The 21,471-nt window shown below is 38.6% G+C and overlaps 2 protein-coding genes across 9 annotated transcripts in view; one reads left to right on the plus strand and one right to left on the minus strand.

The window, feature by feature from the left end:
• The first annotated feature begins 13 nt into the window (after nt 1–13).
• On the plus strand, nt 14–13,623 carry NIF3L1 (NGG1 interacting factor 3 like 1). Of its 7 annotated transcripts, none has more exons than XM_081051194.1 (7): nt 14–276; nt 2,063–2,523; nt 3,621–3,783; nt 6,003–6,129; nt 7,514–7,652; nt 9,275–9,358; nt 12,853–13,623. In XM_081051194.1, the coding sequence occupies exons 2-7, from the start codon at nt 2,088–2,090 to the stop codon at nt 13,035–13,037; spliced, it is 1,134 nt and encodes a 377-aa protein (XP_080907320.1). In that variant the 5' UTR covers nt 14–276; nt 2,063–2,087; the 3' UTR covers nt 13,038–13,623. The 7 variants fall into 7 exon arrangements, with proteins under 7 accessions (XP_080907320.1, XP_080907324.1, XP_080907318.1 ...); XM_081051192.1 differs by having other exon boundaries at nt 227–276; nt 2,125–2,523; XM_081051193.1 differs by having other exon boundaries at nt 251–312.
• A 1,119-nt stretch (nt 13,624–14,742) lies between these two features.
• The window catches only part of ORC2 (origin recognition complex subunit 2), a 38,186-nt gene continuing 31,457 nt past the window's right edge, over nt 14,743–21,471 (minus strand). For both annotated transcript variants that reach the window (XM_081051190.1, XM_081051191.1), the window contains exons 16-18: nt 19,635–19,696; nt 18,829–18,947; nt 14,743–16,727 (exon numbers count right to left, since the gene is read on the minus strand). In XM_081051190.1, the coding sequence (XP_080907316.1) occupies nt 16,641–16,727; nt 18,829–18,947; nt 19,635–19,696 (268 nt within the window). In that variant the 3' untranslated portion in view covers nt 14,743–16,640. The remainder of the gene's footprint in view (nt 16,728–18,828; nt 18,948–19,634; nt 19,697–21,471) is intronic.

Here is a 21,471-nt window from a genome sequence, read left to right on the forward strand (position 1 = left end):
CCCTCTCCTCCCTGTCTCAAACCATAATGTCTAAAACTAGGGAGACAATGTAGCTTACCCCTACGTGAAACACTTTGGACAGTGAAAAGGAGCTCTTTTAATAGTTATATTAGGACGAGATATGTAGCCCGGAACTGTTCTGGGCAGCAATCCTTGGACTCAGAGGTAAAAATGGGAAGGACCACTTCCGCCTGATTCCCTTGCCTCACTCGTTCCCACAAGGCCAGAAGTCCCGCATGGGACCGGAAGTGACGCTTGGAGAGTGTTCCAGGACTGGTGAGTTTTCGGCGATTTAAATCGCGGCGGACCTAGGTTCGTGCGGCATGAGGATGTTGTGTGCATAGTGCAACGACAGGGATCTAAGAGGTGATAGAGGCAGGAAACTGGCTTGCCGTTTGAGAGCGTAGGGCACTAGTGGGGCAGGCGTCCAGACTCAAGGGGTTATTGGCTGTGCCAACAGGGCTCTTTTTTGTCCTGGGAAAGGCCTGAAGTGGGACGGAAGTGAAGGGTAGATGAGGTTACTTAAGGTGTAGTTTGCAGGCTGTCTAGTGGGACTTACTAATGTTACTAAACACGGGTCAAGTATTGTTTCCAGCTTTACGGTTAAATCTTGAGACAACCCTGTGAGCTGGGCATTTATTTCCATTCTTCAGAGGTGGAAACCACAGAGGTTAAGTAACGTTACACAGCTGTAGCTTTGGGAGTCTGTCAGTCTGATTTCAGAGTCGTGCTCTTACCCGCCATGCTCTGCCGCCTCCCATTGTTAATTGTGGCATCAAGCTACGCGGAGTTGCAGTTTCCTAATCTGTGAAATGGGGACGGGGGAAGCGGGTGGCTGTCTGTTATTTCCAAGCGCTCTTTCATATGTAACAGTAGATAACTCAACGGGGGCTGGCCCACCAGAGCTTCACTTTTGCACTTGCCAGATTTAGAAGAGTTTGGAGAGTGGAGAACTATCAGGATGTGGAATGTGCAGAGGGGAAGTGGTAGAAGGACATGAGAAGATCTTCCAGTACCCCAGGCTCAAGTGGTTAATGGAGACTCCCCATCACTTCAAATCACATATTGAAGTACTACTCACATCTCACATATTTTTGCTGTAGAAATGTTGCTCCAAATCTGCTTTTGAAACCATCGGGTTGTGAATATTAAATTTACAATTGGCTATGCTTTCTTGTTAATTATTGGGCATACTATCAAATGCTTTTCTTAAAAAACAAAAATGTTTACGATATTAAAGAGTGGAGTTGACAATGTCGTCTTTTGTGTTGGATGTGGTTGTCTTAGAAGGCTTACAGACTCTGGGCAAAGTGTCCTCCACCTTCACCTCTTGAGCCTGGCCTTCCTGTAGCAGGTGTTGGTTCAGGGGCAGCAGCTCCTGCCCTTTGAGTACTTTTCAATGCCAATATGTACCACCCTAACTCCCAAGTTCTGCTGTGATGGGCGAGGGGGATTGTGTCCATCTGTGCAGTAAGCATCTAGTGCTGGTCTATGTTGGTGATACTGAGACACATAAAAGATAGTTCCTATTCTCCTGTAGTATTAGCATACTGGGGAGACAAACAAGAATATAATATTATGAGAATACCAGGGCAGAGCAGGGTGGGGCAGGGCAGGGAAGACACTGAAAAGGAAGGTTTGTCAAAAAAAGCTTCATTTAGGAAGTTGAAAGGAACTTGGAAGATAGGGTAATATTTAGAGAAATGGAGAAGGGAGGAGAGTGGTGGAAACAAGGGTGGGGAGAACAAGAACAGGGGTGTGGTGGGAACCAGAGAGGAGAGGATGAACATTTGTGTATTACGTACCAGGCTTGTGCTAGTTGACTTACACATATTAATACATGTGCTCCTCCAGATGGCCTGTGAACCTTGTAGTATTTCCATTTTGTAGATGAGGAAACAAGTTCAGAGAGGTTACATGACTTACTTAAGATAACATGTAAGTGGTAGAGCCAGTATTTGAACCTACGTATGTATGACTAGCTCTTTTGCTCGTATGCTTTATTGCCTCGAAAGTCTGGGCCTAAAGTGTGCATGTGTATCATTTTCTGTTCTGACTTCAGATACTCAGTTTTACCTGATTTCTGTATGTTGTCATCTCGTGTACGCCTGGTCCGCACGACAGTCCGGCTTGTTCATTCCCTGATCTGCAATTCTTCCTGTTCGTTCATGGATTTGAAGGCTCTCCTTTCCTCCTTGAATGATTTTGCATCCCTGTCATTTGCTGAGAGTTGGGACAATGTTGGATTACTGGTGGAACCAAGCCCACCACATACTGTACACACACTCTTTCTGACCAATGACTTGACCGAGGAAGTGATGAAGGAAGCTCTGCAGAAAAAGGCTGATCTCATTCTCTCCTACCATCCACCTATTTTCCAACCTATGAAGCGCATAACCTGGAAAACCTGGAAGGAGCGCCTGGTGATTCGGGCTCTGGAGAACAGAGTCGCTATTTACTCACCTCACACAGCCTATGACGCTGCACCCCAGGGAGTCAACAGCTGGTTGGCTAAAGGGCTTGGTCAGAAGCCTCTTCTTCTTTTATGTTTAATATTTTCCTTATCAATGCTTTGAAATTTTAGAATGTCTTTATTTCTAATAGAGTTTTAACTGTTTTAGGGGTGGGACCATTATTCTATTTTTACATAGTATATTTAAAAATAATGTTGCTAAAATCTGGCAATTAAATTGCATTTGAAAAATAAAATTTTTATGATTAATGAGTAAGGAAAGCATAGGGAATCTTCATTGCTGGACTGAGCTTTGTGATTGATTCCTCAGTCACGTGGCATAGTGCCTAGCGCCCAGCCACTCTTGAAATGCTTGTAAATTGAGTTGAAAGCTCAGGCCTTTCCAGAATATACTTAGTATGTCAGTCAAATAGACATCAGAGTTTTATTGAATGCTTACTTATGCCCAGTATAAGTAAGGAATTCAGTATATGCGTTTTAGCTTTATTTTTAATAAGTCTTTTACTCATTTATTTAGGGCCGAAGCTTTTATGATGATATAATCTGGATTGATGTGGTCAGGTATATTATGAGCATTTGCAACCTGAGTCATTGTTTACACGAGTAAATTTCGTAAGCAGTCACAATTCTATATATCATCTAAAAATTCATAAATCAGGCTTGTCCACGTTTTTGTGATACTTAAGTCTTCTGGGAAATAATTCTGAAAACAAATTTGATTTTGTTTGTCTGTACTAAATCTCTAGTTTATGGAGACTGTTGGATGTGTATGTGAGGGATTCGTATATGTGTATATATTATACCGTGTTTCCCCGAAAATAAGACCTAGCGGGACAATCAGTTCTAATGTGTCTTTTGGAGCAAAAATTAATAAAAGACTTGGTCTTATATGATATAATATAAGACCCGGTCTTATAGTAAAATAAGACCCGGTTTTACATTAATTTTTGCTCCAAAAGACACATTAGAGCTGATTGTCCGGCTAGGTCTTATTTTGGGGAAACACGGTATAAGCATCTGAGAATGAATTTAAAAAAAAAAAAAAAATCCTTATTTAAGTGTTACCCATAATAGTTTATTTTTTTTAATTAAAAAAAACCCACAAAACTCCATTGCCCCACAATTTTATTTATTTATTTATTTTTAGGAGTGTGCACCTCCAGGCCCATACATCCTTCCAAAGCGCCCAACTGTCCCACGGAGGGAACACACAGAGTAGAATTTAATGTTGACCACACCCAAGACCTGGACGAAGTCATTTCTACAGTGAAAGGAATTTCAGATGTTTCTGTCACTTCTTTTTCTGCTAGGTACAATATATTTTTCTCTTTTTTGGTGTGTATTTATTTGTCAGGCTCTTCCTTACAAATTCTGTAACTCTGGTATTTAGGTTTGACACAAATCGTTTTCCCTGGGATCGGTTTAAAAGCAGCATACTTCTCACTTGTATGTGGTCCTGGAGGAAGAGAACCATGGGAGTTTTTCAAAACAATAAAAATGCTAAGTAACACTCAACTACTTTTTAAGTAGGAGGGCCGGTACTACACATTTTATGTACAGTATTTCTCATCTTTCTGGTTATGGTGAAAGGTTGTTTTTAATATAGGGTATAGGCATACCTCGGAGATCTTACAGGTTTGGTTCCAGACCACCGTAATAAAGCAAATATCACAGTAAAATCAGTTGTAATCTTTTGTGCTAGTGGAAGGTCTTGTGTTCAGTTTGTGAAAAAACAACACCTGTGAAGCTCAACAAAACGAGGTGTGTCTGTATATATAAACCATAGTGGTATGCTGATATGTAACGTAGTTTTACTTTTATAACTTCCCAGCAAATCAATGATTTGCAAGCTCTTTAAAGGAAATATACATTACAGTGCCTCCTATAGGCATAATTATTTATTTGTTTAGGGTAGAGATACCAAAATGTTGCCTCATAGATTTTTTTTTAGGTTAATCTACCCTAATAACTATTGAAGCATCATAAAAGACAAGTTATACAAAGCCAGGATTTAATAATTGTTCAAAAAAAAAAAAGATAAATAAATGACCTTAATAAAATGAAAATCTGTATCAGGCTACACCAAAAAGTGACTCCTTTGAAAATAAAATGACTCCTTTGATGAGTAGTTTTTAAGTATAGATACCTTATAGTAAAATCATTGCAAATGTTGTCTACTAGTATTGGAGAATTTCAAGAACCTCAAGAAAAATTATTTATAGGACTGCATAGAGTCTGTCATGGATGTCTTTTACCATACTGAAATACTGTGTAAATACTGCAATTAAAAGAAAATTACACAAGTAAAGCATGAAAAATTCAAACAATAAAGTCTTCCTGGTCCCTTCTGCTTAATCCCTGAATCTTTCAGTCTTTTTCCTTGCTTTCAGAGAAGTGGGTATCTTTCTAAATACATACAAAAACATGAAGAAATTTATAGTTCTATTTTATTATTCAATTAAATGGTATGCTGTATTTGCATTTTTTACTAACGAGGTCTTAGAGATATTTCCATGAGGTATATAAGATCTCTTTCTTTTTAACCATTGAGTAGTGTCTCTTATGGATATGCTATAGTTTCTTTAAGCATTCCTCTTCCTGGTGGACTTTTTCCTTTTTAATTAATGCATTTAGTTTGGTTCTAGTTTTTCCATATTACAGATAATATCTGGGTTTTACCATTAGTTGAGGCTCAGGCATTGTTTTTGCTGTTTCTTTTCAGAGCTCTGCAGGTTATTCAATGTTGACAACTAGACTTCCAGATTATATTTTAAGGTGTCTTGTGATTTATCATCTATCTTATTTTCCAACTTCCTAAAACCTGTATTTTCAAACACTATATTTAATAGTTTATGGTTAAATACAAAACGTTCTTGATGCCAATTATTTTGGAGAGGCTCTAGGGCATTGCTTCTTAAAGGGTGATTCAAGGACTCCCTGCTTCATTGTTAATGGGGTACTTATTAAAAATGCAGATTTTTGGCTTCATCCTGGAGCTGTGTAATTAGAATGGGTTCTCCTGAGAATCTGTCCAGGAAATTCTTCTATTCAGTGATGTTTGAAAATTAATTTCTTTAGGGCTTTAAAAAGTTGTTTGGACTAGTCCCATTCATAGGCATTTTGCTGGATGTATAGAAGGGTCTAGCAGCTGTCATTTTAAGAAGCTGGCAGAAAATCTCTGATGCAAGATCGGGATTAAGAACAGTTACAACAGTGGTTTCAAAGTGAGGTCCCTGGCCCAGCAACCTCAGCGTCACTGGGAACTTGTTAGAAAAGTAGATTCCCAGACACCACCTAGATCTATAGAATCAGGAACTCAGGCTGTGACCCAGCAGTCTGTATTTTAATACTTCCACAAGGTGACTTTGATGCATTCTAAAATTTGAGAAACAGTATTCTAGAAAATGGTTTGGGATTAAGTCCTAAATTCCATATAAATTAATCTATTGTAGGAAGTTGTAAACTATGGATTATTTAAAATACTTTCTGTTTGTATTTATCTTAAACCAGTGAGTGACTTTTTTTCTAGGACTGATGATGAAGAACAAACACGGATCAGTCTGAATTGTAGTCAGCAAGCTTTGATGCAGGTGGTGGCTTTTCTTTCCCAGAACAGAGAACTTTATCAGAAGACCGAAATTCTGTCACTGGAGAAGGTAATAAAAATATCTTACATTGCTGTACATTTTTGTTTGGGAAATTCATTTGTTAATTGTTAGATCGTCAGGCTATTAACTATTACCTAAAGAAGCACAAAGTGGTGATGAGGGCATAATATTCCCTTGGAATTACATTGAGAGCCATTCCAGGAATAGAAAAATGTTGCTGCTTGTTTCAGCCCATTTGGGCTGCTAAAACACATTTGGACTGTTATAACAAAACACCACAGACTGGATAGCTTCTAAACAACAAAAGTTTCTCCCAGTTCTCACATAACATAGTGACGCTAATTCTAAAGACTTAATAATAATACTATGACTACCAGATTGGTAGCCATCAGTGTGGTAACCATAGTATCTACTTGTTATTCTTGCAAACAGTTTTTTGGGATACACAAGGTTGCTTTAGGCCAGTCCAATGGTTAAAACAGCCAGTGGAATGTTTTAACATTCCAAAGGTTTGAGGCATAAGAGGTGCAAGGCAGTTCCTCTGGCATGGCAGCTCCAGCTCAGTTTTAAAGTGGCTCCATTTAGTTTTTCTTTTTGACACCTTTAAATACTATTCTATTTTCTTTTTCATTTTTGGCATCAACTACCTATTTTCCAAATTTCTACAACTCTCCCTGGCTCCTGTAAATCCAAGCCTTACTGATTCTGTCCCCAAATCTATAAAATGTTTCTCCTCTCTATTTACTTTGCCAGCACAGTAGTTGAAACTATACTCTTCCCTCACTTGGCATTATGAGTGGTTCCCTAAGTGTGCAGCTGCAGGAGACAATCCAGACACACTGTACACAGCCTTTCGTGACTGGCCTTGGACCGTCTCCAGCCTCTTCCCAGTCCTGTCCACTGCCCTGCACACCAGCTATACTGTCTGCGTTTCGCCTTGCCTTCAGCGTGCTCCCACACCTTGGCACCTTTGTACGCATCCTCTTGGTTTAGGGTGCCTTTCCACATCTCAGGCTGTCCTGCCGCACTGCACTTGACAATCACTCTTTTAACTCCTTTCTAGTCTGTCTTTGAGACGCAAGTCGTTGTAAAACCTGAGTCTGCTTCCTCCAAGTACCCCCATCCCCACGACCCAGCTCATTTTGTCATTCCTTTGTGCTCCCACTAAAAAATAGCACCTACCTTGTATTTAAACACTTTTATTGTGATTATTTAAACATCTACCTTCCCAGGAGACTGGGAAAGTTGGGCAATGTGACTAGAAGTCAGAGAATGTTTTTGTCAAGTTTGTATCCCCAAACTTTAGCCTGGAGCTGGCTGTCGTAAGCTCACAGTGTCATGTTGTATTGATGTCGGCATTTCCTGTTTATTCTACAGGTTTGTTTTCTAGGACTGATGATGCCCAGTTTTTCTAACTTCTGTTTCTCTTCAGCCTCTGCTTCTACATACTGGAATGGGACGGTTATGCATACTGGATGAATCTGTCTCTTTGGCAACCATGATTGAGCGAATCAAAAGGCACCTAAAACTATCTCATGTTCGCCTTGCTCTTGGGGTAGGGAGGACCTTAGGTAAATATGTCTTCTTTATTTGTCCAGTAGCCATACTGATGACATTGGGCAAAAGTTGAAACTCTTGACTATATTAATATAAGTGAAAGAAAACGTGTTAGTTCACAAGAGATGACTGGTTTACGTTATCAGTCAGGGTGGGCTAGGTTCTGCTGTTGTAAACATCTCATTGGCTTCAACAAGGTTTATTTCTCTGTCACACTCTGTTCATCTCAAGTCAGCAGGGGCAGTTGCTCGCTGTTGCAGAGCAAGAGTTTTGGAGAATCTTAAACCATCAGTTAAACATTCTCGCCTGGAAATGAACTTCTCTGTTCAACTCATTGTCTGGAATTGGTCACATTGCCCAATCTAACTCAGGGTGGACATGCAGTGCAATCCTACCACATGCCAGGAAGAGCTGGAAATTATAACTGCTCCACTTACTACACAAATCTTCCACTTTACAATACTGATGGTACTTTACAGTGAGATGCTTCTAAGTGAAGTGATCCACTGCGGTTTCTGAGTCTCGTAGTCGCTGTCTTTTCTTTTGGCTTTTCCCAGTACTTTGGGGAACAAAAGGAACGAACGGAACATTTATTGGAACCCTGCAGTGAGCCTAGCACTGTACTGAGTATCCCAAGTATGTGAGTTCCCACTGCAAAGGAACACAGAGGTTGTGGATGTGGATTCTGAATGTCTTGTGCTCAAATTTATCTGTCCTATTTGCTGCGTGACTTTGACAAGTTATTTAACCCCTTTGTATCCTGGTAGTCACTTCTGAAAAAACTGTAGTAATAATAAAACCTAACTCCTCAAGGTAGATACATAATCCACATGACAGAGCACAGTAACTAGCACATATTAAGTACAGTAAATGCTGGCTCTTGTAAGCTCTGTGGTAGGTGTTAGAGTTCCCATTGTATAGGTGAAGACATGGAGGTTCAGAGATAACTAAGTTACCCAAAAGTCCACAGTTGGATGAAATAATTCCTGGGAGTTAATTTCCAAAGAAAATGGATGGCAGAAGTGGGATTTGACTTCAGATCCAACTCCAAAGCCCCTCTTTTTAAATAAACCAGTGTTGTGTGGCCACTAATGAAGTATTCACTTAGAAATCTAAGTGCTAAATAGTTGTTGGATTTTTGCTTGAAACTTTCTGTCATTTCACAATTCAGAGGATGCTCTTTTAAGATAAATACCGTGTTTTAAAACGTATCGAATCCGTTTGTAGCGGTCTTCTAACTCGCCCTTTTAGTTCCTCTGCTTCATCTGAGAATAGCTACTAACTGCCGACTGCTCACTGTTGCCTGGACAGCCAGGGCGTTCCTTTACCCAGTAGCATTGCAATCAAGCCGAGAGCTGTGTTGTTAGCATTGCTCAGTGGTGCCTTCTGTGTGCCTGTGGTGCCATGTATGTCCAAGGGAGTAACAACCCTGCCTTGGTTTAGCTGTGCCATACCAAAGATAATTTGTTTGCCTGTGTCAAATTTTGGTATTTTTAAAAATTCAGTAAACAAATTCCTATATTGGCGATGAGACCAGCAGTGAAGTCTGCATTACATTTAGAATTCTTGGTGCAAATTATAATATTAAAATGAAGGGAATTACAAAGTATTGGTCTCTTGTCTCCTTTTCTTGAAGAGTCCCAAGTCAAAGCTGTGGCCTTGTGCGCTGGTTCTGGGAGCAGTGTATTGCGGGGCACAGAGGCCGACCTTTACCTCACAGGTAAGCCCGCCTTGGCCTCTTTCTACCCTTTTTTTGTGTATCCTTTCGCAACCTTCGTTTATATTTTACAAGCTAAAAGATGAGAACTTTTAGGGTAGCCTCTGGCATATAGATGGATTTAATGTCTTTTGAACCCGAACTAAATAGGAACTACCCCAAAATATTCTTTATGGAGGAAAAAAAGATCATTTAACAGTTCATTATCTAAAAAACAAACAATCTGATGTTCAACATTTAACCATTTATTCTTCTTAAATGTGGTTTCTCTCAGATTTCATGTCAGTTAATGGGACACTTTCTACCTTGTCGCCTTAGCTAGAAAATGGTTCCTCTTACTCAGCCCTAAAGTCAATCACCAGTTCCTATCAGTTTTAGCTCCAAAACCTTTCTAGAACCTTTTCCTTTATCTCTATCCAGGCATCATCTCCTACCTGAAGTACTTCATCAAGTCTCTGATCTTAACCTTCCACAAACTCCCTCAAAATTAACTTTTAAAAGTTCAGATTTGATGGTGCATAATATCCTGGCTGAAAACGTGCAGTGATTTCCTTTATCTGTCCCGGTGAAGCCTGAACATTTCATCCTCTTTCATGCAGCCTTTGCTGATGCTGTTTTTCTCTGGTTAGAAAACCTTTTCTTTCCCCCTTTCTTTGTACTTCTACAGATAAGCTCAAAGACACCTCCTTTGAGAAGCTTTTTCTGTCACTCAGGCTTCTGTCCCTGATGGTCATGCCTTCCTCTTTGATCTCTGTCACTTTGTCCTTAACCTCCTGTAGGCATTTGTATTGGTAATGGTTTGGCTCCCAGCTTGACACTGTCCTTGAGGATAATAGCTAATAGGTAACATGGCTCGTCATTCCTCCGAAGGAGTTGGAGGCACTTTGCACACTTGCTGCTACCGACTGCATTTCCACCTCTGCTGTGCCTCAGTATCAGCAGAGGGTGTTTCAAGGTTCCTTTTCCCATTTCTAGGACCAGACTCTAGGCCTTAACCCTCTGGTCGTTCCCTGGGCTACTTCTGTGCCTCTCCGGCACCCACACGTGTGCCTTATTATCTAGCACACCCTCTTACAAAGGCTGCTGCACTGGAAACATGGTCACACCCAGCAGCATAGAGGTGCAGCATCTGAGCAAGCCTGAGGTAGTTGCTCTGAACCAACTGAAAGTGTACATAACCATTATCATTCTGAAGAGGGAAGATTTTTCTGAGCCCTCAGTCTTTTACCCGCTTGAAATAAACCTACTGTATATGTAGGCAATTTGACGGGGTATCTTACAGCATAGTGTGTGACTAATTGTAACGTTTTACTTTGAAGGAAATTCAGATCTAAAGAAAAGGTTCAGGAATAGTACAATGAATTCCTATATGCCCTTCACTTAGATTACTAATGATTATATTTTGCCACACTTGTACATTCACTCTGTGTACTTATTATGTGTGTGTATATATGTGTGTGTATAAATATATATTTGTTTTCCCCAAAAAACCACTTTGTAATAAATTGCAGACATGATGACCTTTTACCCCTAACACACCAGCATATATCTCCTAAAAACTAGAACATTCTCTTATATGACCATGGAACAGTGATCACATTCAGGAATTTAGTATCTTTAAAACTTATTAATATACAATCTAGTTCCTAGCTTTGTCTTCAGAGCATTGACATTTTTGAAGAGTATAGGCCATTTGCCTTGGTATATCTCTCAATTTGGGATGTCTGATTTTTTCTTCATAATAATGACTTTCTTAAAACTAGTTTATTGTAAAGCAGTATGTACATAAGGTAAATTCACAAGAGTTCCAAAATATTAAGCTGTCCTTCCTGTTGGGGAAATAATCTTCTTATCTGGCTGACTTTAGATGTCTAGGATCTGTGAGGCATTACTCTGAACATGACCTCAGGGTTGGGAAGTACCAGCCAAAGGACTATGTAGGCCTCTGCTGACGTTCATCGCCCTTCGAGTGTGACATGGTATTTGGCTGTTAAGGATAACGTCCCAGAAAGACCAGCAGATGGGGAGCTTGCCCCTTGCAAGTACAGTATAAATTCTCTCATTTGCTTTTTCTTTCCTACAGTTGCATTCCTGAGCCAGGCTTTTCTTTCCTTTGCCTTCAGCTATTATTACAGGGTCTTCATGGATTTCCCCACTTTCATGCTTTCTCCAGCCCGTGTATTTATTAGTCCAGGCAGCCAGACTTGTCTTTCCTAAAGCATGGCTTCTAACCGGGCCACCTGAGTGTCTTTTTCTCCTTTTGTTTTACCTTGATATTAAGATGTTTTAAAAGGTGCTTGAATGAAAAGCTATCCCTTAAAATGAAATAACACATATGGGGGGGAGTAGGAATGTGGGGAATTGAAATTTTCTGGGGGAGAAAAGCCCTTTTTTTAAGAACACTTTTTCCTAATTTTTTTATGCCTTTATGTTTCTAAATATATTTCAAAATTATCTTTGTGAACAAGTCAAATTATGTACGATATATTTTTGCTCTTAAATTAGAAGTCATCAGATTCACAGATGGTGTTTTTAAAAATTCAAAACATTTGTTTTCCCAAAATCTTTTCCAAAAGATATGATCCTCTCCCACCAGTAACAGAATTTCTAGGAATTTTACCTAAGTCAAACTAAAATACCTTGTTTTTAATTAAGAAATAACCTTATGTTCATTTCATTCATATGCATTGGACTAGGGTTGATACTGAAAATTTTGGTGCTCACAAAGCATAAAGGAGTCTTCTGGGAAGTATACCTCAAGAATTTTCTCGACGTGTTTGTTATTTAATACTTATATAAAGAAACTTTCTGAAAGCCCCATTTTATTAATACTTAGCAGTGGTCATTTATTTTATCGTGGAAACATTTTGAATGGGTCAGGGTTAACTACCTCGTCCTTTCCAGTTTTTCCTCCTTTCAAGGCAAACCTTTCTTGGTTTCTTTTGACTGGGTCTCACAACAAACTATGAATCAACATAGAAGCCTATCCTCCTCCAAACAGTAAATCTTATCGATCCTTCAAGGCCAAGGTCAAAGCCGTCTTCTCCATTGAATTCCCTTGTATACTGTATGCACACCACAGCCTAGTGCTCCCCTGGGATTGTGTCTTCTTCCATCTTTATATTCCCCACAGTGCCCGGCAGTGTGGAAGCTTAAACAGTTTTCATCTTTGCCCCTTCTTCCGATGTTGTTCAAGCCTGTTCATGGGTTCTTACAGGTCAGGTTCGGGAAGTATTAGATACTGTTGGATACACAAGTTTGGATACTTGTCTTGCATCTGCCAAGAATTTGGAATTTTCAGTGTGATGGTCTGTCTCTTTTTAAAATGGAGAACATGTAAGAAACCTGCATACCACTTGCTAAATGTGTATATAAAGTTCTGCTGCATTGCACTTGTTTCGTACAGAATGTAAACTTAGTCTTTGTGTGGTTATGAGTCAGCATTCCATAGACTCTGTGTTTAGTACTTAAGTATTTGCTCTTTCCTTTGTTGGTAGGTGAGATGTCCCATCATGATGTTCTGGATGCTGCTTCCCAAGGAATAAATGTCATCCTTTGTGAACACAGCAATACTGAACGAGGCTTTCTTTCTGATCTTCGAGATATGCTGGGTGCTCACTTGGAGAATAAGATTAATATTATCCTGTCAGAAACAGACAGGGACCCTCTTCATGTGGTATAATGCATACAACAACAGGATGACAGTCGACAAACCATTTCACTCCTAACTCAAATGCGTGACATGAAATCAGTGAAGTGGGTATCCTTCTGAAAGAATGTCTTAGAATGGACATTATGGTTTGTTAATCTGCTTCACCAAATGTTCTGTAGCTTATATGGTCAAAACTAATGTATCGATCATTAAAGAACAAATATTCATTATAAAGAACAAATTATATATAAGCTTTAGGCAAGATCAACTAAAATCTGTTAGTCGTGGGAAGTAGTTCCAAGTAATCTCCTTAGCTTAATTATAGATGGGATGTGTCATTCTAGATCTTTCTGCCCTTGGTTAATTTTAAAAGATACTTTAAAAACTGGGGATTGGAACACTTTATTTCTAGATAGTAGCCTCTAGGAGATGATATGGTCTGTCTATATATTCCTGTTTCTAGATCATAATCTCCCCCCTAAATTTCAGAATCAGGAAGAGATTTATTGGGATGAGGTGTTTTTTCCCCCCTTAACATACATAACTTATTTTATTGCTTTTTAGGTAACTTACCTATAATTTTATTAGTAATATATAAAGATGATTGGCTTTCAAATACTACTAGTGGTTACTTATGCAATATTAATTTTGTGCCAGGCACTCTAGGTGCTTTATAAACATTTTCAATCCCTTATAAAAAGAAGCATATAGGTTTTAGCCCCATTTTTACAGATGAGCAAACTGAAACAGAGCTGTCTCCCCTTCTAGAATGTAGGAAAATACATTCTGAACAATGCTACTGGCTCCACATTTGAATAGCTGGGGGTGTGTGTGTGTGGGGGGGAAGTAGACTTCTAAAAGTTTTCTTGGTAATTTTTTTAGTTTTCTTAGTAATTTTTTTTTTTTAGATTTTATTGGGGAAGGGGGAACAGTGTGTACTTCCAGGCCTTTTTTCCAAGTCAAGTTGTTCTTTCAATCTTAGTTGTGGAGGGTGCCGTTCAGCTTCAAGTTGTCCTTTCAGTCTTAGTTGTGGAGGGCGCAGCTCAGCTCCAGGTCTAGTTGCCCTTGTTCAATCTTAGTTGCAGGGCGCTCTGCCCATCATCCCTTGTGGGAGTCAAACCGGCAACCTTGAGGTTGAGAGGACGTGCTCCAATCAACTGAGCCATCCGGGAGCTCAGCTGTAGCTCAGCTCAAGGTGCCATGTTCAATCTTAGTTGCAGGGGGCAGAGCCCACCATCCCTTGCGGGAGTCGAACCAACAACCTTGTGGTTGAGAGGACACACTCCAAACAACTAAGCCATTCGGGAGCTCAGCGGCAGCTCAGCTCAAGGTGCCGTGTTCAATCTTAGTTGCAAGGGGCGTTGCCCACCATCCATTGTGGGACTCGAGGAATTGAACTGGCAGCCTTGTGGTTGAGAGCCCACTGGCCCATGTGGGAATCGAACCGGCAGCCTTCGGAGTTAGGAGCATGGAGCTCCAACCGCCTGAGCCACCGGGCCGGCCCCTCTTAGTAATTTTTTTAAAAAGTTAAGCAAAACCTATTAACCATCTCCAAAACTCACTGATCTGGTATACAAATGAAATGTTCATGTGTTAAAATGAGAAACATGATGCTAAGAAAGTCCAGTTTCTGGAGGAGTAGCACAAGAACTAGCATTCCCTCATAAGGAATTCAGTCTTACGCCAAGTTTGTGGAGTATAAGTACCTGTTTTACACATCCCTTATGTCTTTTTTGGCCCATTTATTTAGCAATTGTATTAAGAGCAGCCAGAAGAATCTTTCAAGGTTTCAGGTCTGTTCAGTCTTGCCAGAAGCAAGTAACAGCAAAAATTGGAGTCTTACCAGTCAAATTCTGGTTAGAGCTTAACGACATTGATACTGAAACAAGTCAAAGAAGAGCACATAATTCTGCTACAATCTTCATCAGATCTGTAAGATGCACCCAAAATTTTTGAGGCACTTCAAGATGTTTTTAGGAAAAAAAAAAAATACTATAAATGAAAAGAGTGATTCTATCCAAATTGGCTTTTTATTTATTAATAATAAAGACTACTGACATATACTGCTTGCAAATAGGATAGACAAAAAATTATAAAAATAAACCAGTAGATATTTAAGGGCAAATGTAAAGTTTGCACATTAGATCATTTGAAGATTTTGTATACTTTTTTATACTATAATTATAAACTAGATTATCTTAAGCCAAAAAAAGCAAGATGCAAACCAGCAAATATCATATGCCACCCTAACATGTACATAGAATACCTCTGGAAGAATAAACTACTGTCAGTGGTTGCCTAAGAGATTGGATCAGGGAATTGGAAGGAAACTGACTTTTCATTGAATAGCATTTGGTACAATTAAAATTGTTTAGAATCATAATCATGTACAATTTCTTTAAATACTTTAATATGTAATAAGACTAACCCTTAACACATGGATTTAACAAATTATATGCCACAATGAAATGATTTAAAAACTTCACAGCATTTTGGGAAATATTTTCATAAAAGGGGTTTACAAGATAAGAAATGAGTGAAAAAATGCTGATGCCGTACATACTTTATTACAGTGATATTATCATGAAGAATTTAACTTCCAAGTATATAGTATTTCAGGGAGTATGTGAAGACGATAAGCTGACTACAGTGGCCAAGGTTAACCTTTTTCCTAAGAAAAATATTTAGGAGGCTTGAAATTGTCACTTTAAGAAAAAAATGAAATGTCTTATAGTGAGTTTTAGGTGTACTTGATAAAGAAATCAAGATTAATTTTAAATCCAGTCATTAACATGCCACTCACCTGCATGTTATTCAAAACAAGAAAAATATGTTGATATACAAGAATAATTAAATTTTTATTTTCTGTAGTCTTGAAAATAATGACTAAAATGTAATTCAGGAGTGTATTTCTCTAGCCTGGCTTCTCACGTATCATGAAGGTGATGGCACAGACATTAACTGTTCTGAATATCATGTTCTATTGTTCATGTGCTTTCTAGCCACACTATATACTTCTTAGGCTTTTCCCACTATCCTAACTGAGTAGTATCATATCCCCTCCAACCTACCAGTATGGAGCCTAAATTCCAAAGCAGAGTGTGGGATCACCTACTTTTCCCGTCTTATACCTTTTGTTAATCCATTTCAGAAACAGCAAGAGCTGATCTGCCTTTCTGTCTGACACGCAGAACAACCTAAGAAAGCAGATTTACGTGATGCCAGTGTCTTTGTACTTCCACACTCGGGAACAAGCACATTTGCAAACAGCTCTGGGAGTGTTAAAAGGCCCTCAAAAACTTAGGAGTCATATCATCTCTATTATAAAAGAATTCACAAACATCCATTTCCAGATAGTCCCTGAGCACACTGTTCATTCCAATAAGAAGTCTCCAAGAGGTAAAGAATGAAAGGCACGTTTTCTCCAACTTGAGGTTCACTGCATAGCATAGTACTAGAGATGGTACCCAGCCAGGCTAATCAAGGTTCTAAAATGATGACATTCCCCCTCCCAATTTTAACTCTTGTACACTGGAAAAAGTCTAATGTTGGCTGTGAACACAACACTTTATAGAGGCGTGGCAGCTGGACTATAACAACCTTCCACAGAAGATCCAGAAGTAAAAGATAGCTTCAAGACTCCTCTTCTTCCTTTTCCAGGAAATCAGTCAATGTTCCATTGTCAATAGGAATTAATAAATATTCCACTCCATCAGTTCCCTAAGAGATGTAAGAATACCCTGGACATTAGTCATTCATAAGAGACATATTTGAATCCTATTGTAGGTTAAACAAAAAGGACTTCATATTTTATATAAATACAGAAGTAAAAAAAGGGAAAAGGACACACAGGCATGTGTATCTATTTAAATAGTTTATAGTTAAACCACTTTATAGTGGAGAAAAGACTAGAAAGTGAGTAGGTGGGTATTTGTTTTTTTCACCCTCCTGCTCTTCTAAAATTGTACAATATTGATTTCTCTGTTCTTTAATTTCCCTTTCAACTGGATCCTTTCCATTGGTTTTTAAATACATTTAGGTATCTCCCATTTTTAAATAACTCACTAGATTCCTCATTCTTCTTCAACTATCACCAACTTCTGCACCTTTCCAGAAGAGTTCTCTGTAGTGGTCTCCATTTCCTCACTTTTCACTCAACCCAGTACAACCTGGCTACTGCCACCATTATCCTGTCACTAAAAGAGTGTCTGCTTAGACCACCAAGGAATTCCATTTCCTAAATCCAACAGATGATTGTCAGTCTCCTCTTTCGGCCTCTCAGAAGCACCTGACACTGCTGACCATTCTTTCTTAAACATGCTTCTCTTGGCTTCTGTGATGTCATAGCCTGGTTTTCTTGCTGGCTCTCTGGCTGTTTCTCTCACCAAGTAAAAGGTTTTTCTTTTACTTAGCCATTAAATGTCACACTTCTACTCTTAACCCCTGGTTCTCTAATCTCACTGTATGTAATCCCTCTATATGTAGTCCCACCAATGCCTGGTTTCATTTACAACCAAAATACACAGTATTCATACATAACTTTGTATCTCTAGCCCAGATCTTTCCCTCTCATTCTTGTTGCAGGAATCCAGCTCCCTAGTTGACACCTCCACTTGGAAATCTCAAAGGGACCTCAACAAAGTCCAAACATACAAAGTCACAACTCATGATCTATTCTTCCTCAAAAGTTTGCTCTTCCAGTTTCTCACCCAATGATCCTAAAAGAGTTTTTGCTTAGACAACCAAGGAATTCCATTTCCTAAATCCAACAGATATTGTCAGTCTGCCTCTTTTGGCCTCTCAGAACTATATATCTGGTTATGTAAGCCAGAAACCAGGAATTACTCTTGACACTTTCCTTTCCCTCGGCTCCCATATCCAATCTATCAATTCTTGTCAATTTTGCCTCCTAAGTACACCTAGACCCAGCCATTTTTCTCTCTTCACCCTAGACCAAGTTACTGTCATCTCATCTGGGCTATTAACACCTTCCTTGCTGTTCCCTGTGCCTTAACATGTGGTAGTTCCCATCCCACTTTGTCCCACTGCACTCTGATACCAGAGTCACAATTTTTTCAATGCCTACCCATTAGTTTTGAGTAAGGATGAAAATCTTTTCCTTGGCCTAAGCATGGTTTAGCCCTTACATCACTGTCTTTTCAGGCTCATCTTGTGCCATGCTGGCTTTTTGTTTCAGGGTGCCTTTACATGCAGTTCCTGCCTAGAGTGCTCTTCCCTTCCCTATCTGACTAGGTCTTCCTTTAGATTTCAGTTCAACTGGTCTCTTCTGATATCCATATTAATTCTGATACCCATATTAATATGCTCTTTGAGAACCATGTACCTTGTGATCAAAGGACTTAATCACAGGTAAAATTTTACATGTGTGTGATTATTCAACAAATGTACATGTTCTCCGTTAGACTTTAAGCTCTATGAGAAAAAGATTTTGCTTATTACCGTATCCTAATACCTAGTGCAATATCTGATATATAGTTAGCACACAATCAATACAGACCAGATTAACGAATGGGGTAGAGGAAAAGCGGGAGAAAGGAATAGAATTATTGGATTCCTAATACATTTCGAATGGCCTATTACTTTGGACTAGAACTGTTAGGTTTTCTGCTCTACTCTGAAAGAGTAATTCTGTCTATCTCTTTCTATAGAACTCAAATGGCACATTGCCTAAATGGATCCTTGTGATCGATCCATCACGGAACCTCACTTTCATAGTCATATCTGAGTCAAAGGGATACTTGTCCTTAAGTAAAGAAGACAGCTATTACTCGTATATCGTGCTACAACAGCAAAGTCTTACCTTTTTTGTTCTTATAAGCTTGTGGTCCCTAAATTCAGTTAACTGGGCCCGAAGTGTCAGATCACTATTGACGAGGAATGCCTCCCGACACTGCTGATAAAAATCTTGAAAAGAAAGTCCTGGAGAGTTCAAAAGGAGATGTGGATATAAGTCAGCATTTAAGACATGACCCCATACGTGGACAGCCACACCAAAGAACACAGAAAAAATGTGCAATGGTCACAGTATGCCAACGCAGTAAGGATTGATTTTAAAAAGTAAGTGTCTCTGGAAGAAGCAAAACTAGAGAGTACTTAGGTATTATACACTGTGGCTTATATTTTTTAAAGAGAACCGATTGGTTGAAAATATTCAAGTATGACAAAGTATAACGTAATCCTGTGGGCAGTTTTAAACAGCGTGAATAAAGTTGACTTTTAAAGAGGGAACCAGTAAGTCATGAGAGCTGAACGATTATTAAAATGTTTGTTTAAATTAACACATTGTTTTTACTCAAAGGGAAGAACATCTCCTAAGATGCCCAGTGTGTGAAATGTATGTAATTGGGAGATACACATCCATAGTCAGCACAAGCAATTTAAAAAGCAAGCTAGGTTTGTCTTTCAGTTTGCATTGGCAAACAGCCTGTTCAGCAGTGCATCTGTAGAGCCGCTTGAAAACTTGGTATGTGGCAGACACACTGACCACAGAGCAAACCATTTATTCACTGCTGTGGAAAAACTGCAGTGCTATTATTAGATTCCAGAAAAAGGAATTTAAGGGGTGAAAGAAAAGTCACACAATTTAATATCATAAATATTGGATACCAATGTAAGAAGGATTATCCTGGTTATCCAGCTGATACTTTATTAGTAGCCTGAAAATCCCCCTAAGGAAAAAAACAAACAGGAATTCAAATCCAGAATGTTAAATTCACATCAAAAGATAACAGCTAGTAGTAAAATACAAGAAGAGAATGTGAAATACTTGGTCTGTCTGTATTAGCTCCTGTTCCTTTTTCCAAGGAACATCATATCCTGGCCTACTTAAAAAGGAGGAAGCTCTTTTACTTCCTTTAAAGGAAACTCTAGGAGTATTTTCTTTTTAGACCATAGGTTAGTTCACTATAGAAAACTTGGAATATATAATAAAATCTAATGAGGAAAATAGCCATCCCACAGCCCTAAAATAACAACCACTAACCTTTGATGCAGAGATCATATTTGTGTATGCTGCTTTCTTAAATCTTTGTAGAATAAGGTAGTGTGGAAACATACATTCATGCATTTACATATGGTATACACCATTTTATACCTCATCATTTCACTTAACTGATTCTTCCAAGTCTTTAAAAATTCTTCCTAAAGAATTTTTAATGGCTATTCACCTATGATATCATGTACCACAAACTTACAATTTCCCTGTTTTGGATGTTTACTTCCAATTTTAATTATTAAAAATATGGCCATATTAAAGAAAATTGCCATTAATTTTCTTCACAACTAAATTTTGGTTAAGATTTTTGATCAGTGACATTCATACTAAGTAAAAACTAAATGATATTGGAGTTTGCAGAATAATCCAAAATTTCAAAGTAGTTTAAATTTTTTAAAAAGTGTTGAAGGCTAGCACCCAAACATTTAGGTATGCCAAACTAAAAAATATTTGCATTAGAGCAGTCAGTGTCATATTTAATGTTGGGAGTACTTATATTGCATGGATCCCCAACTTCATATGTAGTAATTTGCAACAGTCCATTAGCAGTAAGCATAGCAGTAAAATTGAATGGAGACTTTCTGTTCACAATTCCATCAAAAATTTTGATTGGATACCCATTTAATACATTTCTTTTTAACATATTTCAATATTAACGCAACCCTAATCTTATTTTCAAGTGTACAAAAACAGCTTTACAAAGTAACAACTTTCATTAGCATTTGAGAGTTAACAAGAGGGAGTCTTGTGGTGGTTAACAGCTGAGTATCTTCATTATGGTGGTATTAACAGTTACGCAAAGGCACACGTGACAAAACTGCAGTGCACACACAAATGTTATCGCTGGTGAAATCTAAATAAACTATGGATCGTGCCAATGTCAGTTTCTTGGTTTTAATGCTGCACTGTGGTATGAGGGGTAGTTGGGAAAGAGGTTCTGGGGCTTCCCTGTACATTTCTTTGTAACCTGTGAATCTGCAATTATTACAAAACTCTTTAAAAAACAAAACAAAAAAAAGAGAAATAAACAAACAGAAAAGAAATTGCTAACAAAAAAAACCAAGATTTATTTGTAAATTCCTATGTATCCTGCCTCCTATCTATTCACCTCTCTTCTTTTTCAGGGTCAGTACTATCCTAAATTAGGAAATTTTCATATCCACACATTTCAAACTTTTATTCATACAAGTGTGTGTGTGTGTGTGTGTGTATCACACTACTGTTACCCCACATAAGTCAGATTCCTGGTTGCCAATGCTGCTTCTAGATCCAGAACACAACTGGGCTGTGGCTTCAACTCTCTCACTGCTTTATGATTGTTTCATTGAGGTGTTCATACTTTGAACCAGGCTATACCTTTTTTATTTTTTGTTGTTTTTTATCTATTATGCAGTGAGGCACAAAAGGAGATGAATTAAAGTGTGAAAGTACTGTGCCATCTGGAACAGA

This window comes from Rhinolophus hipposideros (assembly GCF_964194185.1).
Source record: "Rhinolophus hipposideros genome assembly, chromosome: 6".
In the NCBI taxonomy this organism is placed as follows: domain Eukaryota; kingdom Metazoa; phylum Chordata; class Mammalia; order Chiroptera; family Rhinolophidae; genus Rhinolophus; species Rhinolophus hipposideros.